The sequence below is a fragment of the Barbus barbus genome (assembly GCF_936440315.1).
Source record: "Barbus barbus genome assembly, chromosome: 49".
NCBI lineage: Eukaryota > Metazoa > Chordata > Actinopteri > Cypriniformes > Cyprinidae > Barbus > Barbus barbus.
In genome coordinates this window covers 6,400,928-6,418,953 of record NC_136727.1, presented here as the reverse complement: position 1 = coordinate 6,418,953, position 18,026 = coordinate 6,400,928, and the positions used below count along the sequence as shown (strand labels likewise).

General features: G+C 33.1%; 2 protein-coding genes across 2 annotated transcripts in view; both read left to right on the top strand.

The window, feature by feature from the left end:
• The window catches only part of LOC306867543 (aryl hydrocarbon receptor-like), a 60,772-nt gene extending 57,802 nt beyond the window's left edge, over nucleotides 1–2,970 (top strand). Inside the window, exon 11 of the mRNA XM_079413267.1 lies at nucleotides 362–2,970. Within this exon, the coding sequence (XP_079269393.1) occupies nucleotides 362–469 (108 nt within the window). The 3' untranslated portion in view covers nucleotides 470–2,970. The remainder of the gene's footprint in view (nucleotides 1–361) is intronic.
• Nucleotides 2,971–6,306: 3,336 nt separating this feature from the next.
• Nucleotides 6,307–18,026, top strand: part of LOC306867546 (aryl hydrocarbon receptor-like) — a 50,263-nt gene continuing 38,543 nt past the window's right edge. Inside the window, exons 1-2 of the mRNA XM_079413273.1 lie at nucleotides 6,307–6,873; nucleotides 8,398–8,585. Of these exons, the coding sequence (XP_079269399.1) occupies nucleotides 6,833–6,873; nucleotides 8,398–8,585 (229 nt within the window). The 5' untranslated portion in view covers nucleotides 6,307–6,832. The remainder of the gene's footprint in view (nucleotides 6,874–8,397; nucleotides 8,586–18,026) is intronic.

Genomic DNA, 18,026 nt, shown 5'->3' with positions numbered 1-18,026 from the left:
GTTGTTGGTGTTTCTTTGTCTGAATATGGCACTGATCACATGCGTGGTATCGGCGTTTAGTATCGGGGCATTTTAACGAGTACGAGTACATGAGCTCAGTATCGACCCGATACCAGTATCGGTATCGGTGCATCCCTACATTAGAGTCATGCTGTAATGTTAAGTTTTTGTCAAAACCCTGAATAGTATAGGAAGCCATCAAAACAATGCATCAGTAACCACAGGCTGGGCGCAAAAGTTCAAAATGGAGAGAGTTCTGCTTTAAATTCTTTTCCATGCACAACTTAATGAATATCATGACATGATTGCCACAGAATGGTCAAAACATTCCTTTAATGGTTTCAATTTTGTCCCTCCACAGATCGCAAACCGTCCACTTGAGAAGAAAGGAACGTTCCATTTTCCCTTGCTGGCCAATGAAACCCCCTACTTTTCCGAGAACAACCAAAGCAATTGCTGTGACTATTAGATCACACTCAATACAGTGACTGACACATCAACAGTGCTGTACCTATTTCTAGGGAAAAAAACATAAATACAGCAACTTTGTCCCTCGAGAGACATCTGCTTCTAAAGACATTCTTGGCTGAAAACATTACAGAACTTTAAAAAGCAATTTTACCACATTTTTTCCACACTTATCTACTTATTCACTTGTTCATACCCTCTCTGATGAGAAATAAGCAGTGGCACAAAGAAAAATATATTATTATTTTTTTTAAGTGCGTCATTTCATCCCTGAAGGATATTATTTTGTTTTGCCATTCTGGCACGGAAAAAGAGTGAAATAGCGAGTGTATTAGCAAGGAGAGGTGTGTGAGCAAGTGTGTGTTTGTTTGTATGTGTGTGTGAGGTAGCCTAGAGGTCATTTATGAAGTACGCAGAAGCAATGGTGGAAACTTTTAATTGCAGGGATGAGATTCTGAGGAAATTCAAGGTGCACACAAGACTCTATTTATTGGGGTAAGTTTCGACTCAAAAAGGGAAAGTCTGTCTCAGAGAAGGCCCTTTTATTTTGCCAACTGTGCGTGAAATTGGTTATCTGTAGACCTTATCAATGTACCCTACTTTCTCCAAAGAAATTAGTACTCTACTGATGGCCTCTGTGGCACCATTGGACTTTCAGAGCAAATCATTGAATTTGTTGACTGCTAAATTCTCCCAGAACTTCCCTGAAGCTCCACCACTGCAAGCTGTAAAGTTGCCCAAGGAAAAAATGAATAGTCCCAGGCTACATTATCTTCTCAACAACACTTTTAAGAGTAAAAACCGTCTGCTCTTGCCAGGCTTTTATGGTTGCGTTAACCGTATGTTTCATGTGTATTACAACAATATCTGAATGTTATCGCTTATCATTTATTGTAGGTTTTGTTTTTTGTCTGTATAAAAATTGTCTTTTGTACTTTTTTATGCATATAATCGAAATTATGGAAATGCCATTGAGCCATATCTGTCCACTTTTAATTTGCTGATTTCCCTCTTGCTCTCTGTTTGCGTTAACGCTTAAATAGAAGAATTCTAGGAATTCTTAAATCGTTTTGTGTGCCATGAGAATCACAGCAGCCAGCATATCCCACCTCCGGAAGAAAGGTCAAATCGAATGTCTTGTACAGACAGAACAGACTAGTCATCCAGAAGGATCCCAAACAAGAGTAAATGTTTGTTGAGAGAAAATTTGATTGTTTTTTTTTTTCAATGGCCACAGTGAATGTCTTTAATCTTCTGTAGTTTCATTCTTGGTCAATCAGGAAATACAGCAGCAGCCAAAAAGTTTAGAACAAGTGCAGTGTAAAGAATGTTTTCATGTGATGTCATTCAGAAAATAAGTTGAATGCGATTTCCACAGAAATTCAGTTTCGTGAATCAGGCAAAAGTTTGTAGGCCCCTTTGTGCCTTATTTTGAAAGAATATAAAGCCATTTGATTGGATTGTATCAGCACTTTGAATGTGTATGTATACCAAAACATATTTGTATGAGATGCTGTAGCTATAGAAATATGACCGATTGGTTTTGTGCAAAATGAACTCTTTGAAAAGGCCTTAATTTTGAAAAACGCTGTTGCTTCTGAGATTTATTCTTTCTCCCTGCAGTAAGAACAGTGTATGGTGTGATAATAACTGAATATATACAACCCTCAAACTCATGCACCCAAAGCCTTTTCCTTTCATCATCTGAAATGGGATCACTGTGTGCATTAATTTCTTTCTGCCCAAAGGATATTCCACTTATTTCCCTCCCGTCTTCACCCTCTTTGGATGAAATGATCGTGGCTTGCAGAGGAGGAAAGGAATTTAAATGGCAGCTATAATTGAATCAGAGAAGCAATGTTTTAACAACTGGTTGTTGTTTGCATGGACGGAATCGATTATGCTAGTTTGCTAAGTGTTGTACATAGCCTCACAGTTCAAGAGTTACAGGACACTTTCTGCCCGTCTTCTCAAGTGCCTCCAAACAGCTTTCGTTTTCTGAGATTAGCCACTTTTTCCCCTTTGATTTCGTTTGAACTGAAAGCTGAAGGAGTTGTAATGTAAATAAGAGCGTTCTGTATTTTATTGCCAGATGTTTGCTGGCTAAGAGAGGAGGTAAGTAATCGCTAGAAGATGTGTTTGTTTGATTGATGGTTGGTTAATGGATGATCAGTTGGCTGATTGATCCGTTTATCACTTGACAGATTGATTACTCACAAATAATAGCGATGGATTTGGTTTGCGCTGATGTTTGTTTTCATGCTTTAAAATTTACTATGCCATGTGCTAACCAGGTTGTATAGTGCTGTATATTAAATCAGTGGTTCTCAAATGGCTTTGCGTCAGGATTTTACAGTGCCGTTTATTGTACAAAAGCCATTAGCCATTAATGTACCAAATGGCTCCTTTGTTTTGATCATTTCATAGCTGGCATTTTATGTATCTTATATACTCTCAGTTAAAGTTTTTCACACTTTTTTTGTGAAATTAAAAATGACGCACAATTGAAAAAAAAATATACTGTATATATTTCCTTGGCTTTGCTTTGCTTACTTAAATGCCCACAATTTAATAAGATGTTATAATAATGTTAATTTAATATTAAATAACTAAACTAATATTCATTTCTGCAGCCAGTAAGATTGTTTCAAACACGTTGTGGTTATTAAAACAGACCTGCGACCCGATTTTTGGGCTGCGACCTACCAGTTGAGAACCACTGTATTAAATATCTGATATTTGTTACTGAAATGTAGTTTTCAGTTATAATTACTACAAATTAAATCCTGTATATCTACTTAAGAAAGTAGTTTCATGACTTCATTAAGGTGCTTAAGTATTAGTTAAGGTTTAGTAGTCCAGAAAATCACCTTTCATTTCCTGTGCCTTCAAGTGACTAAAACAGGTTAGGAGTGGATTAAGCACCAGTAAATGACCAATTGACCTCGCTGACAGCATTGAAATCCCCCAGTGCCAAAAAATCATTCATACACGCACTTCTTAGGACGTCCTCCCCTTCACCACTAAACTACGAATCCCTTTGGAAGAAATAATAGCACTTAACACTTCAGATGCCTGCTTCTTGCATAACGACATGTTTGTGAGGCCTCTCTAAATGCAGTATCTTTGTTTATTTGTTGTATCATTGTATGTTTGTTTCTTTGCTTGTGCACCCAGCATTGCAAATGCTTATATGTGTACCCTATATCTTATTTTGTACATTCTTCTGCACAACTGTAAAATGTGTATGTCCCACAAATACAGGTTATATACACACGCATCTACATTATATATATATATATATATATATATATATATATATATATATATATATATATATAATGTGTATCTATATATAAAATATAGCTCTCGTTTGTTTTGTATTTGTATTTTCAAATGATTCATGTTTTTTGTGCCCCTCATTGATATCTTTATAATATTAAAAGGGGGTCAAAGACTCAACGAAATGGCTTTAACTGGTTATTTTACAAGACATCTGTGTAAATGCGGATGGATGGATGGATGGATGGATGGATGGATGGATGGATGGATGGATGGATGGATGGATGGATGGATGGATGGATGGATGGATGGATAGATAGATAGATAGATAGATAGATAGATAGATAGATAGATAGATAGATAGATAGATAGATAGATAGATAGATAGATAGATAGATAGATAGATAGATAGATAGATAGATAGATATGTTAGCCACATGGGGGCGCTAATGTATATATTTTGAATGTGTGCCAGTATACACTATTTAAATACTAAACTAGTATAAAAGTGCATTTTTAGGCAGTGGCGGCTCCAGGATTTTTTTGTTGGTGTTGCTAATGGGGGGCTTAACAGTTCAGAGGGGTGCTAAAATACTAATTAAAATTGAGAGAAAGTATAATGAACGCCTAAACTTTAGATATCAGTTTTATATATATATATATATACATATACTGCAGCTTCGCAAAAGGCATATTTTACTCTTATTATATTGGGATATTTACTTTTTTTTTTTTTTTTTCCTGTGGTTATTAATATAACTTCTAATGCCAACTGCCAAATATGACACTTACACTTAAAATAATATAATTTATGAACTCCTATAGAAAAGAGAGAAAGTAGGGATTTTTTTAATCTTATTTTATTTATTTATTTATTGTTGTTTTTTTAATCATATCTGAAATTATTGCCCCGCATGATGCACTGGATAATAAAAGATTAGGCTGTTAGCTTACTCCTCACTGAAAATGTGATTTGTTGAAAAATGTGTTGTGTCGGGGCTAAGATGATAAGTTTCTGATGGGGCTATAGCCTCGCCACTGCTTTTAGGAAGGTAAACTGACACGAGTCTTTTCGGCGTGTTCAATTGGCAAAACAATCAATAAATAGCCTAAATAAAATTAAAAAAGAGAGAGAGAGAGAGAAAGAGAAATAAACATTGCATATGGGTTTACTTGTGTGTTCGCCCACAGTTTTATAGGGTGTCCTAGAACCAAATTGGGGAGATATGCAATCATTTTCGAATCATCTTTTATTCATTACTGCCCTTTAAATGCATGCGTATAAAACAGATGTGTGCAATGTGTACGAAAGAGGCAGTAGCTTGCATGCTTTAAAAGGGAATTTGCTGTGGTTCATAAACAAGCATTATGTAGTACAGACATTATAGTCAATAAATGTCGAACAGCCTTATAACAAATATAAAAAAGCTTCCGAGAGCGCAGGAAATGATATGTCATAACAGAAGCTTGCAAAAAGGAAATTAACCCCGGGATTTCACCGTGTTCTTTTTTCCCTCTTTGCAAACACATGAGACATGTAATATTGCAATAAAATGGTTAATGGTGAATACACTTTTGTTTTTTCATACCATTAAAACATTTATATTAAAATAAATTATGTTATTGAGAATTGCGGATTTGTCGTATTATCAATTGGCTACTTAAAAAAAAATATTAGTTTGGATTTTTATTGAATTTACAAATAATTCTTATAGATTTCTTATGATTCTTATACAAAACATATTTGTAGCAATAGTCAAAAATACATGGTATGGGTCAAAATGAAAAAATAAAATAAAATCATAAATCATTAGCCTATATTAAGTAAAGATCGGGTTCCATGAAGATATTTTGTAAATGTCCTATAGGCTACCGTAAATATATCAAAACTTAATTTTGGATTAGTTGCCTAATATGCATGGCTAAGGACTTCATTTGGACAAATTTAAAGGTGATTTTCTCAATATTTAGATTTTTTTTGCACCCTCAGATTCCATATTTTCAAATAGCCTACTTGTATCTCGACCAAATATTGTCCTATCCTAACAAACCATACATCAATGGAAAGTTTATTTATTCAGATTTCAGATTATGTATAAATTTCAATTTCGAAAAATTTATCCTTATGACTGGTCCAGGGTCACACTTTTGTCAAAAAAAAAGAAAAAGAAAAAAAAAAAAAAGTCCTCTGCTTCATGATTGGTTAGAAGTGTCCAGAAGTCTAATTAATATTAATCTTGGTAGCCTTCGCTTCCGGCATATAATCTCATTAATATTCATAATCCCGATAGTGTGATTCGTTCCGGCCGACGTCTGCTTTTCTGAAAATCCTCTGGCGTCACGTTTCGTTATTAATATTCATAAACAAGTAGCCTAATCGTAATTTTGAAGTGGGTTGACCAATCACAGAAGACATAAACCCTTACGTCCAGTATCCTAGGAGATTTTCCCCCTTTGCCTTTAAGCCTTGGCCTCTGATGCTCTGCGCGCGCTCCTGCGCAAATCTGTGCCGGTTCCCTGGTCAACCAATTGCGCGTGCCCTGCAAGCCGATGTCGGGGGCGCGCAGTTGGGGGATTTAGTGGAGCAGCTCAGACAAAAATGAATTGCACACGAAGCTGGAACAAATTATGACTGTGGTTTTGGTTTATTCTGTGTAAATATAGTTTATAATGCACTGTTTTGTCCAAACATGTGACTTTGGAGGGCTGTTTATACAAGCTCAGCAGTACTGAGGATGAGGAATATGATGAAGAAGACCTGCTGTCACTTCTCACATGAATGCTGAAGTATATTTGAAGAGGAATTACACTTTTTAACGCTATTTTGGCGTTTTAATTTTATTAGACTGGTATTAAATCATCTTTGAGGCAGTTGGGATTTTTTTTGAACAGTTTATACTATATTATATTTATTATAATACTTGGGGATTTTTGAATTTTAACACACATGACCTGCACAAGAAAACTGCTTTTTCTTGTGTACAGTTTTTTGTTTGAGTAGAAGGATTGGGATTGCATCTGTTGTGAATTGTGGGTTGAATTCTTTGGAACTGAAGAGCTGGATGGTCCAGACGCCTTAAACATGTATGCAGGACGAAAAAGAAGAAAACCAGTGCAAAGAACGTAAGTTATCAAAATAAATGTGTGTTTGTGTGTGTAATGAATGTGTAGAGAGACTGTTATTGATTTATAATTGATCATTTGTGTTTTTGTTGTTGTTTCTGACTCAAAACCCAAATCGCATGTGTAATCTTCTCTCTTAGGCCCATCTGTGTGAAGTAAATATTTATATTTACTGTTATTAAGATCATCAAAGCAGCAGTTATTAGTAGAACCCTGTGCTGCCATATTTATTATTTAATGTATGTGCATCGTGATATTATATTTGTCCTTTTCGTTTCTGTTTTTGATCAAATGAAACTTTTCAAACAGAGGACAAATACATGCTATTATATTATATTATATTATATTATATTATATTATATTATATTATATTATATTATATTAAAACCCCTAAAACTCAGTTGTGAACCTCAATCCTCTTGGAAAATATTTAATTTTATATAATGTATATAGCATGTTATATAATTGTATTATATTCATTATATTATTTTATAATTCTAAAGCTAATATATTTTATTTTGCATAATATTTTATTTAAATTATTGTTTTTTGTGTTTTATGTTGCGCAAAATTATAAGTCACTTTTTTATTACAACACGATATTTTGATGGGAGTTAGATGTCTCAAAATAAACAGATACTAGATTGTTTAAAATATATTTTTGTAATTATAAAGCTAGTTTTGAATAATAGTTTGAACTTTGAATGCAGTAAACTGATATTTTGCGTACATTTTTATTAGCACACAATGTTTTTTTGTTTGTTTTTTTAATGTAAGCTTTCTAGATTTCGCCTAGAATTTATATTGTTAATAATTAAATGTATCTGTTAAATAATTTTGATTATATAGAATTTTGCCACCTGTCATTTGTTTTAAGTGTAGACCAAATAGGTATCATAATCCTATATCTTTACATAAACCATTCAGAGCTTATTTTATACTCTTAGATCACAGAATCACTAATTTTTTAAATATTTTTCATTATATTTCTTTATCTAATGTCAGCTACATTTGACTAAATTCGCTTTAGTGTCTGTAGTGATTTTTTTGTTACAGTTTTTCCTTTTTGTATTTATCTTTGAATTACACTGATATCTTTTATATATAATAAAATCTTTCATTCATATTTACAGTAACAGATTAATTGTTTCGTAACAGCTCTGTGTGTGTGGATCTGTGACGTGTGTATCAGGGCTCTGATTTTACGTTAGGGTGGTGACCCAAATTTATATTTTGTACAAAGGTTCACACAAATTTCCTTAAAATCAAACACTGAAGCTTATTAGTATGACCAAGAACAGCACAAACACAACAATATGCAAAATTATTAACATGACAAGCAGAAAAGGAAAGCTGACAATTGAGTAAATTTAGCAAAAACAACAGCCTGTGCAAATCAATGCGAGACTTGTGAATGTGGCTTCTGTATTTTCATGCCACCCGTGATTCTGTCCAAACAGACCTTGCATTTGAAAAACACTGTTGAATGCGATCTTAAGATGTGTTTTTACGAAATGTCCTCAGGGTGAAGCAGCCCCCAGCTGAAGGGGTGAAGTCTAACCCGTCCAAGCGTCATCGAGATCGGTTGAACTCTGAGCTGGACCGGTTGGCCAGTCTCCTTCCGTTTCCAGAGGAGGTCACAGGCAGCCTCGACAAACTCTCCATCCTCCGGCTGAGTGTCAGTTATCTGCGTGCTAAGAACTTCTTCAGTGGTGAGTTCATGTTCACGTCCATGACTTTGTTGGACGCGGTGTGTCTTTGTCCATGTGGCTGGATGTGTGTGTAGCTGAGACAGACAGTACTGTTTTAGCACCGCGCCATAATGTGACCTCAGGCAGAACGGTCTGTTATTTAGATACATTTTAGACAGAAAAATCATATTATGCTATAGACAATTGAAAATCCTAACAACTTAATATGCCTTAATTTATAGACTACAATGTTGTACACTATAGATGGATGGATGGATAAAGAAAAACTGATAGACAGACAGACAGACAGACAGACAGACAGACCGACCAACCGACCCCCAAACATCAAAATAAATCAAATTATCAAACATCTAAAATATAAATATATATATTATTATATATATATATTAAAATAAAAATATATATCTAAAAATATATATCTGGAACATCAAGAAACCGAAACAGAGACACACTTCCTACTTCACTGTTACCAATTGAAATCAATCAGAGACATATACATCAACAAATTCCCAAACATTATAAAGAACTTTACAGCCATGACTGAAGAGGAACAATTAAAGATAATACTAGGAGAGGGACAGACAGCAGCACTAGCTGCGAGATACGTGTGGATGTGCCACAGCCTGAGAGACAGCAGGTGATCGTGTGTGTGTGTGTGTGTGTGTGTGTGTGTGTGCGTGTGCGTGCTACAGTCTGAGAGACAGCAGGTGAACGTGTGTGTGTGTGTGTGTGTGTGTGTGCTACAGTCTGAGAGACAGCAGGTGAACGTGTGTGTGTGTGTGTGTGTGTGTGTATATTATGTCTGACCTTATGTGTTTCCTTACTGTCCACCACAGTGACCCCTCAGCCTGTGTGTGTTTATATGATAAACACTGTGGCATGAAATGTTCACACAAGTTCTTATTTATTACACTGTTTATATTGTTATAATGTTTTTATTCTATTATTTTGATCTTTCATTGTTATTATATTTCTCAACATACTGTATATTTCAAGCTTTGGCAATATTGTATTTTTTATAGTCATGCCAATAAAGCAATATTGGATGGATGGATGGATAGATAGATAACAAACTGATATATAGATGAATAAACAGATACACACAAAAACAAGAAATGGACAGAAAAATAAATAGGTAAACAGATTGACAGGGGAGCAGACTGATAAATAAACAAACAAATAGTCAGACAGACAAACATATTGTTAGTAAATAGTCTTTTTTCTTAAATATGTATTTATGTTCCCATATTTACATACTCAAGCTTGTTATTTTGCTTGTTAGTGCCACATTTGTGCTGCTCCGTCTCCTCCAGGAGTTTCCTTGGTTTGTTTTTGGGGTTTGAGTGTAGAAAAGCATTGGCGTCAGAACTTTAACAGTCGTTTTCTCCATTCACACACAAAGCTTCTGGCCGAAGCTCTTTTTGCCCATCCTTCCCTTCCAGCTTATGAAGTAAACATCATAACAATACATCCACGAGTTCTTCAGCGCATGCATTACTATTTCTTTCCCTTCAGACAACAAATAACAAACTCTGAGCAAATTTGCGTCTGTAACCGCAGTGTTATTGGATTAATATGTCATTGTCTCTGTGACTCATGAATGGAGACGGACGTGCTGCGCTGCACTGCAGGAGCGGGCCTCCTCTGAAGCATGAATAATTCAACATAACGAGCTTAAAGAATTTATCAAATGGAGGGGTGTGTTTATTTAAGTAAGTGGAGTTTAAAATGGCTGTTCAGGTGAACGACTGATGAATTATGTGCAAGTAGCTGAGCTTATGAATCATCTTGTGTTGTCGTTTCATAACAATGACGGATTGTACAATTATTGTCATTGCAACATCAATGATAACGTTGTTTATGATACTGCAGGGATCATTATTGTGAATTGTCATTCGATTTACTTTTAAACATTAAAATCATTAGTTGTTATCTTGAAATAAATAAATAAATAATAAATAAATATTTATTTAATATATACTATTTTATAATTATAAATTATAATTATAAAATAGTTCATATATTTGATTTGTTTATATAATTATGTAAATATTATTTTATTATACATTTTTCTTTACTTATTTTATTTAGCCAGTGAATGCAATGGATTCATATTTTGCATACAATCATGTCAAATTTTTATTAGAACGTAATTTTTACATAAATTGCTAGTAATCGTATTTATATATTTAATAATAATTGCAATAAAATAACTTTATTATTTATCATTTTTAAACTTATATTGTTACATAAACAATCAAGAACTTATTTTATACTATCAGATAATAGATTTACCAATTATGTATTGATGTTTTATAAATAATGTATTATTATTTAATACATTATTTAAATTATACATTGAAAACTTCATCACATACAGTATCTGATAGGAAGTTTCTTAAAAGAGAAATGCTGATTAAACAAACAACAACAACAACAAAAAAATATATATAGCATTTATTTTATTATTTATTTCATTTTTTATTGTAGATTTTATTTATTAATTATAAAATGTGAAAGTTGGAAGGGAGGGACTTGGTGATGTCACAAGAAAAGGAAAATTGTTTCAGAAGTGGAGCAATTTATAAACTTTTGATGAAAAAGACAAATTTGTTTTGTTTATTTGTTTTAAATTGTTTATCTTTGTTTTATTTTATACTTTCCTGTGTACAAATTAGTATGGAAATGATCTCAGATCTCACCTTTTTGTAGCGACTGACTCTGGATCAGCATAAACAACTTCTGAAGGCCTCCCTGGGGAGGCAGAGATGTTGTACGACTGAATGTAGGTCAGTGTTTGCAGCATTTATAATGCCTCGGGAAGCTTTCAGTGTTATATGAGGGACGGCAACTAAAACAAGACCCCAATTAGACTTGCCCTTCTTCATTGTGCACTTCTTAGTGTTGTTTTTTCCTCCCTCTTTCTGTCACTATTTATATTTTTCAACTCCGGGTCATGGCACCAGCGGTTACATTTCCCCTCTCTCTTCCATCCTTCAGAGAAACATAACAATTTGTTATGCGTAAATAAAACATAATTTGTTATGAGTAAACCGAAAAAAATGCTCTTTGACGTGTGAATATTAGATTCCAGCTTTCAATAAAATGCTTGTAAATATTGGTAAATTGAGCTAAATGCTGGAGTCTACTATATAGGCTATATCTTTAATTCTCTCTTTTTCTGTCTTCTCATGCAGTGAGTTGGCCTCATGCATTAGGAATAGTAATGCTTAGGACAAATGTTTTTTGTTTTGTTTAGTTTGATCCCGGGGATATTCCAACACACAATGTTTTTTGTTTGTTTGTTGTTTGTTTTTTTACTCGTTTGTGTTTTGTTTTGTTTTGATCCCGGGGATATTCCAACACACAATGTTTTTTGTTTGTTTGTTGTTTGTTTTTTTACTCGTTTGTGTTTTGTTTTGTTTTGATCCCGAGGATATTCCAACACACAATGTTTTTTGTTTGTTTGATTTTTGTCAAAAAATGATGAATGTTGCCTAATAATGGGTTTAAAATGTAAATAAATATATACTATATTAATTTAAATAGTGTTTTATAATTGTATAGCTAATATATATTATTTATATTTTAAGTAATTATTATTCAAGTAAATAGTTTATTTTACATTTTAAATTTGTTTTGTCATACTTTAATTATATTTTTATTAGAACATCACGATGATTGTTGAAAGTTTCTTTAGTCAAAAATAATGAATGGATTTAAAATTAATAGATATATACTACAGTTGTGTTCAAAAAGAGCTCAAAATCCTTATAATAACTTTTACTTCAATACACACAAATGCATTGGGAACATTGCACTATTCTAAATCAAAAAATTAAGAACAAATTAGCAAATTTGTTATTACTTTACAGAAAGTGAAGAAAAAGGAATATTAGGCTGTTCAAAAAAATAGCAGTCTCAGCATTTTTCTTTACAAAGTCAAACATTTACTGTAGAAACAGAAAAAAGCTTGAATATTTAGCTTTTTTGTGAATGACTAAACTAACATTTAGTTGTATAGCCATGTTTTCTGAGAACTGCTTCACATCTGTGTTGGAGTGCATGGAGTCTGGCACCTGTGAACAGGTATTCCAGCCCAGGACGATTACACTACATACCACATTTCCTCTGCATTTCTTGGTTTTGCCTCAGAAACAGCATTTTTGATGTCACCCCACAAGTTTTCTATTGGATTAAGTTCTGGAGATTGGGCTGGCCACTCCATAATGTTAATCTTGTTGGTCTGGAACCAAGATGCTGCTCGCTTACTGGTGTGTTTGGGGTTGTTGTCTTGTTGAAACATCCATGTCCAGGGCATTTCCTCTTCGGCATAAGGCAACATAACCTCTTTAAGTATTTTAATGTACTCAAACTGATGCATGATCCCTGGAATACGATAAAAAGGCCCAACACCTAGTATGAGAAACATCCACAGTGTCTTCAAGTGTGCTGAGGCTTGAATTCAGTGTTTGGGGGTCGTCTGACAAACTGTCTGCGGCCCCTAGACCCTAAAAGAACAATCTTGCTTCATCAGTCTACAAAATATTGCGCCATTTCTCTTTAGGCCAGTCAATGTGTTCTTTGGCAAATTGTAACCTCTTAATTTTTTCAACAATGGGACTTTGCGGGGGCTTCTTGCTGATAGCTTGGCTTCACATAGGCGTCTTCTAATTGTTACAGTACTCACAGGTAACTTTAGACTTTCTCTGATCACCCTGGAGCTGATCATTGGCTTTTTGGCTATTCTTCGATTCATTCGAATGGTAGTTTTCTATTTTTTTCCACATCTTTCTGGCTTTGGTTGCCATTTTAAAGCATTTGATATAATTTTAGCTGAGCAGCCTATCATTTTCTGCACTTCTGTATGTTTTCCCCTCTCTAATCAACTTTTTAATCAAAGTACGCTGTTCTTTTGAACAATGTCTGGAAAGACCCATTTTACTTAGTTTTTCAGAGAGAAATGCACAGTACAACATATGTTGCTTTCGTCCTTAAATAAGGGCCACTTGTTTGACACCAGTTTTTTCACAGAATGATTTACCTCTCTAATTAAACTCCACACTGCTATTATTTTGAATTCAGTTACACAGAATCAATAGCATGCATGTCATGACTGTTGGGTCTGTTGGTTTTCTATCACCCTACCACACCTACTAGTAAAATATAATATAATTTCTACCAAATACAGTGATTGATCTGGTTAGTAATGTTGGACTGCTATTATTTTGAACACAACTGTGTATCTAGTGTGTATATATATATATATATATATATATATATATATATATATATATATATATATATATATATATATATATATATATATATATATATAATACAATTAATAGATATATATATAATACAATTAATAGATATATATACTATATATAATATTATTTTATAATATAAGGCTAAAACATTTTATTTTGCATAATAAATTATTTGAATATTAATACATTTTAATAATAATTTTTAATTTAGTCACATTTTTATTAGAACACGATGATGATCTTTGCTTTGTTTTTAAATAATTGTGACCCTGGACCACAAGACCAGTCATAAGGGTACATTTTTCTACATTGGGATTTATCCATAATCTGAAAGCTGAATAAATAAGCTTTCCATTGATGTTTGTTAGGCTATGACAATATTTGGCCGAGATACAACTATTTGAAAATCTGGAATCTGAGGGTACAAAAAAATCGCCTATAAAGTTGCCCAAATGAAGTTCTTAGCTATGCATATTACTAATCGAAAATTAAGTTTTATATATTTACAGTGGCAAAATTACAAAATAACTTCATGGAACATGATCTTTACTTAATATCCTAATGATTTTTGGCATAAAAGAAAAATCGATAATTTTGACCCACACAATGTATTTTTGGCTATTGCTGCAAATATACTCCAGCGACTTAAGACTGGTTTTGTGCTCCAGGGTCACAAATGTTGCCCACTAATGGGTTATACATAAATAAAGCAAGCAAGGATTTTTTTTAATGATTGGACATAGAATTGAAAGCCTAATTCAGAGGCCACATTTGGATTACGGTTTCCAGCTAGAAGATCTTTTACCCCATTTTTTATGATTATTTGTATTATCAGGTAAATGCAGGGCAATCCTTAATCTTTCTATGCATGCTGGATAACTACGAATTAGGACTAAGTACCAGATGGCTCCACAGGAGCTCTTCATTTTGATCAACTTCAGCCACTGAAAAGTGTTTTTTTCTTTTTAGCTTTTCTCTCTGTTTATTTCTTTATCTCTCCTCATCCGAGGTTCTTAGCATTTTTTAAATAATCCTATTTTTAATTCCAGAGGAATTCTGTATTCTGTTGTTTAAAAACAATAACTCAATAAATTGCTTTGGGTGTGCTCAGATGTTACATATTTCTCCAGTTTTTGGTTGATTTGTGAATGAATTCAGCATGCCAGACCAGCAAACTGTAAAATAATCACATGTTTCCGTGTCGTATGATAGAAAAAATGTATCAGTATGATTTTGGCCACGAGGAGTATAAAAAGACACAAATTGTTTCTAAAAAATGCCTCTCTCCGGTTTGTCTCAGAAGGCCTTCACTAAGGCACCATGGGAAGTCTGACTCATATGAAAGCAAAGGAGATGAAGGAGGGAGGCATTAATTACGCCATGATGGATAGTGGATTGTGAACACCATCTTGGCAGGTTTCTGCTGATTTATGGAAAGCTTATGGTTATGACATTTATTAAACACAGCAATAAAAAGTCGCGGATGTCTTGCCAGCATTCATTAGTCAAACCCTGATTAGAATGATTCATTGTGTCATGAGATGTTTTCACAGAATCAGATGCCTGTGGTTTGTTTAGTTTGATGCCGTAACAATGTCGTGTTGTTTTAATTTTTGGCTTAAAATACACGTAGACATAAACAGTGCTGTGATTGTATGTGTATTAAAGGGATTATCACATTTACGCGTATGGTTCTGATTGCAGACGCAGTTAGCTATTGCTCTCGTCATCTGAGATCAGGCCCGGCCCGGGTCAAGGGAAAACATATCCTGAAATAAGTGTTTTTATTAATTTTGTGGCATTTCCGTCTACACAGAATCCCATTATTGGGGCCGCATGAGCAAAATGTGATCATCATCATCATACAATAGAGTTTGGTAGTGACTCGAGTTGAACAATATCATGCATTTCTGTTATTTATTTTCTACTTTATATGCCAAGTTCATATTCTCTCAATAGACACTATCTCAGTATTTAGTGTAAATTTAAGGGCATTTTTTTTCCTTTCATTTCTGAATAGGACCCATTCTCAAAATGGCAATTTCACCAACTTTTATGATATTGGAGTGTAAAAACGTATTTAAAAATAATATTATTAAAACTATTTAAACTATTTTATTATTAAAATAACATTTTTATGTCTTTTATATCTTTGTTTTATTTAATATTATTTTATCTTTGTATTATTTAATGTTATTTAAAAGGTTTATATAATAATAATTATTATTATTAATATTACTACTACTACTATGATTATTATTTCTTAGTCATTTAAAAATGTAAACCTATATTTATATTTATTTATTATAATTCTTGTTATATATAGGATCTAACAAATAATTTTGGCCATAAACTAATAATAATAATAATTATTATGATTTTTATTATTATTATCAATGTTGTTGTTGTTGGTTATTATTTAATGTATTTGTTTAATAATTAAATACATTAAAATTAAAACTTATAATAATTTATATTATTATTATTATTGTTTTATATTTAACATTCATATTTAAAAGAGGTTTTAAGGATATTTGATTGCATAAAAGGTTAGCAACAAATAATATTATTCGATATTAAAATGTTATTAAAATCTGATTTTTATGTCAAATTTTTATTTAATGTTATTTGAAAAAGTGTATATAATATATTAATATTAATATAAACATAAAAAACATTTATATTTATTATATTATTATTATATATAATTCTTCTTTGTCTTCTTCTTCTTCTTCTTGGTTATTAATTGATTCATTTGTTTAAAATGTAGATATTTTAAATTGTCATTGTGCGAGTTCAGTAAGTAAATAGCTGATATTATGAAATTATTTCTCTCTGTAAATATAAATATTTTCCCTGACTGACGTTTTGTCCACTCTTTCTCATTAAAGTAATCTGCTACGATGAAAAGGGATGTTTGAAATAAGGCAGAAATCCCTGCTAAGCGTAAACATTATTCCAGTCTAGTCCGTGTATTAGCACAATTAGCATCCTGCTTTACAAGAGCTCTGCTCTAATCACCAGCCACCCTGCCAAAACCAGCCTCTGATCGCTTTTTCCACAAAACATCCACTGCAAAGATCACTTCTTGACTGGTTGTCCCTGCTTTTACAGCAGATTATATCACACTTTGCGCAGTTTCTGCAGTAGAAGCAAATGCTTTTTTCCCCTGCCTCAAAAACACCAGAAATTCTAGAAAGTTATACAACAGTGACTTCCAAACATCCGTTTTTTTGTTTTCATCATGTCATCCTGATTTTTCAAAAGTAAAATTTTATATTTAATTCGTTTAGTTAGGAAATGTGGGACAAATATAAAATTTGAATGTTTTAGGAAATGTGGGACATATAAAAAATACATAGGGTTGTCAATTGATTTAAAAATAAACATATGATTAATTCATGAATTTAATTAAAATCAAACACATGTAGGCATATAATAGTAATAATTAAATCATAATTAATATAATATTTAACATATTATAATATGAATTTGTACTATTCATATATATCTATAGATAGATATTATTAAAAATTCTCTTTTTATTATGAGGGTCATTTCTGTAGTGATAATGTGTTATTTATAAGGTCTCGTGACATCAAGCCCTAAGTTCTCTTGAATTGACTGAATTGGCACACTTTTTCCTCATTGTCCTTTTGTATTCACCCGTCGCCGGTTGCTAGGCGCCCCATTCATACAATAGCCAGACTTCCCTCCACGGTGAGAGACGAATTAGACCGACCCTCTTCAGTTCAAGAAAATGTGACCTTTTCCTTTCACAACGGTGGTGCACTGGACGCCTTTTAGGTGTGTCTTTATCTGGGATTAGTGTTTGTGTGTCAGGAAACGCTCTACTGTTCAACACACTTGTGTTGACCCTTTGGGGCCCTTAAGCTACTAAAAGGGTGAACTGCACAAAGAACAGCAAACAAAGCTGGGTTTGTTCAGAGATGCTGGATTTGAACCTCTCCTAGGACTCAGAATAGCCTGATTGACAACCTGGTGTTAAGAGGTTATAGAGTTAAAAAATTAGCAGCTCATTTGTCTTTTAAATTGGATTTGATAGACTTTACCAGAGTTTACCTTTACTATCTATCTATCTATCTATCTATCTATCTATCTATCTATCTATCTATCTATCTATCTATCTATCTATCTGTCTGTCTGT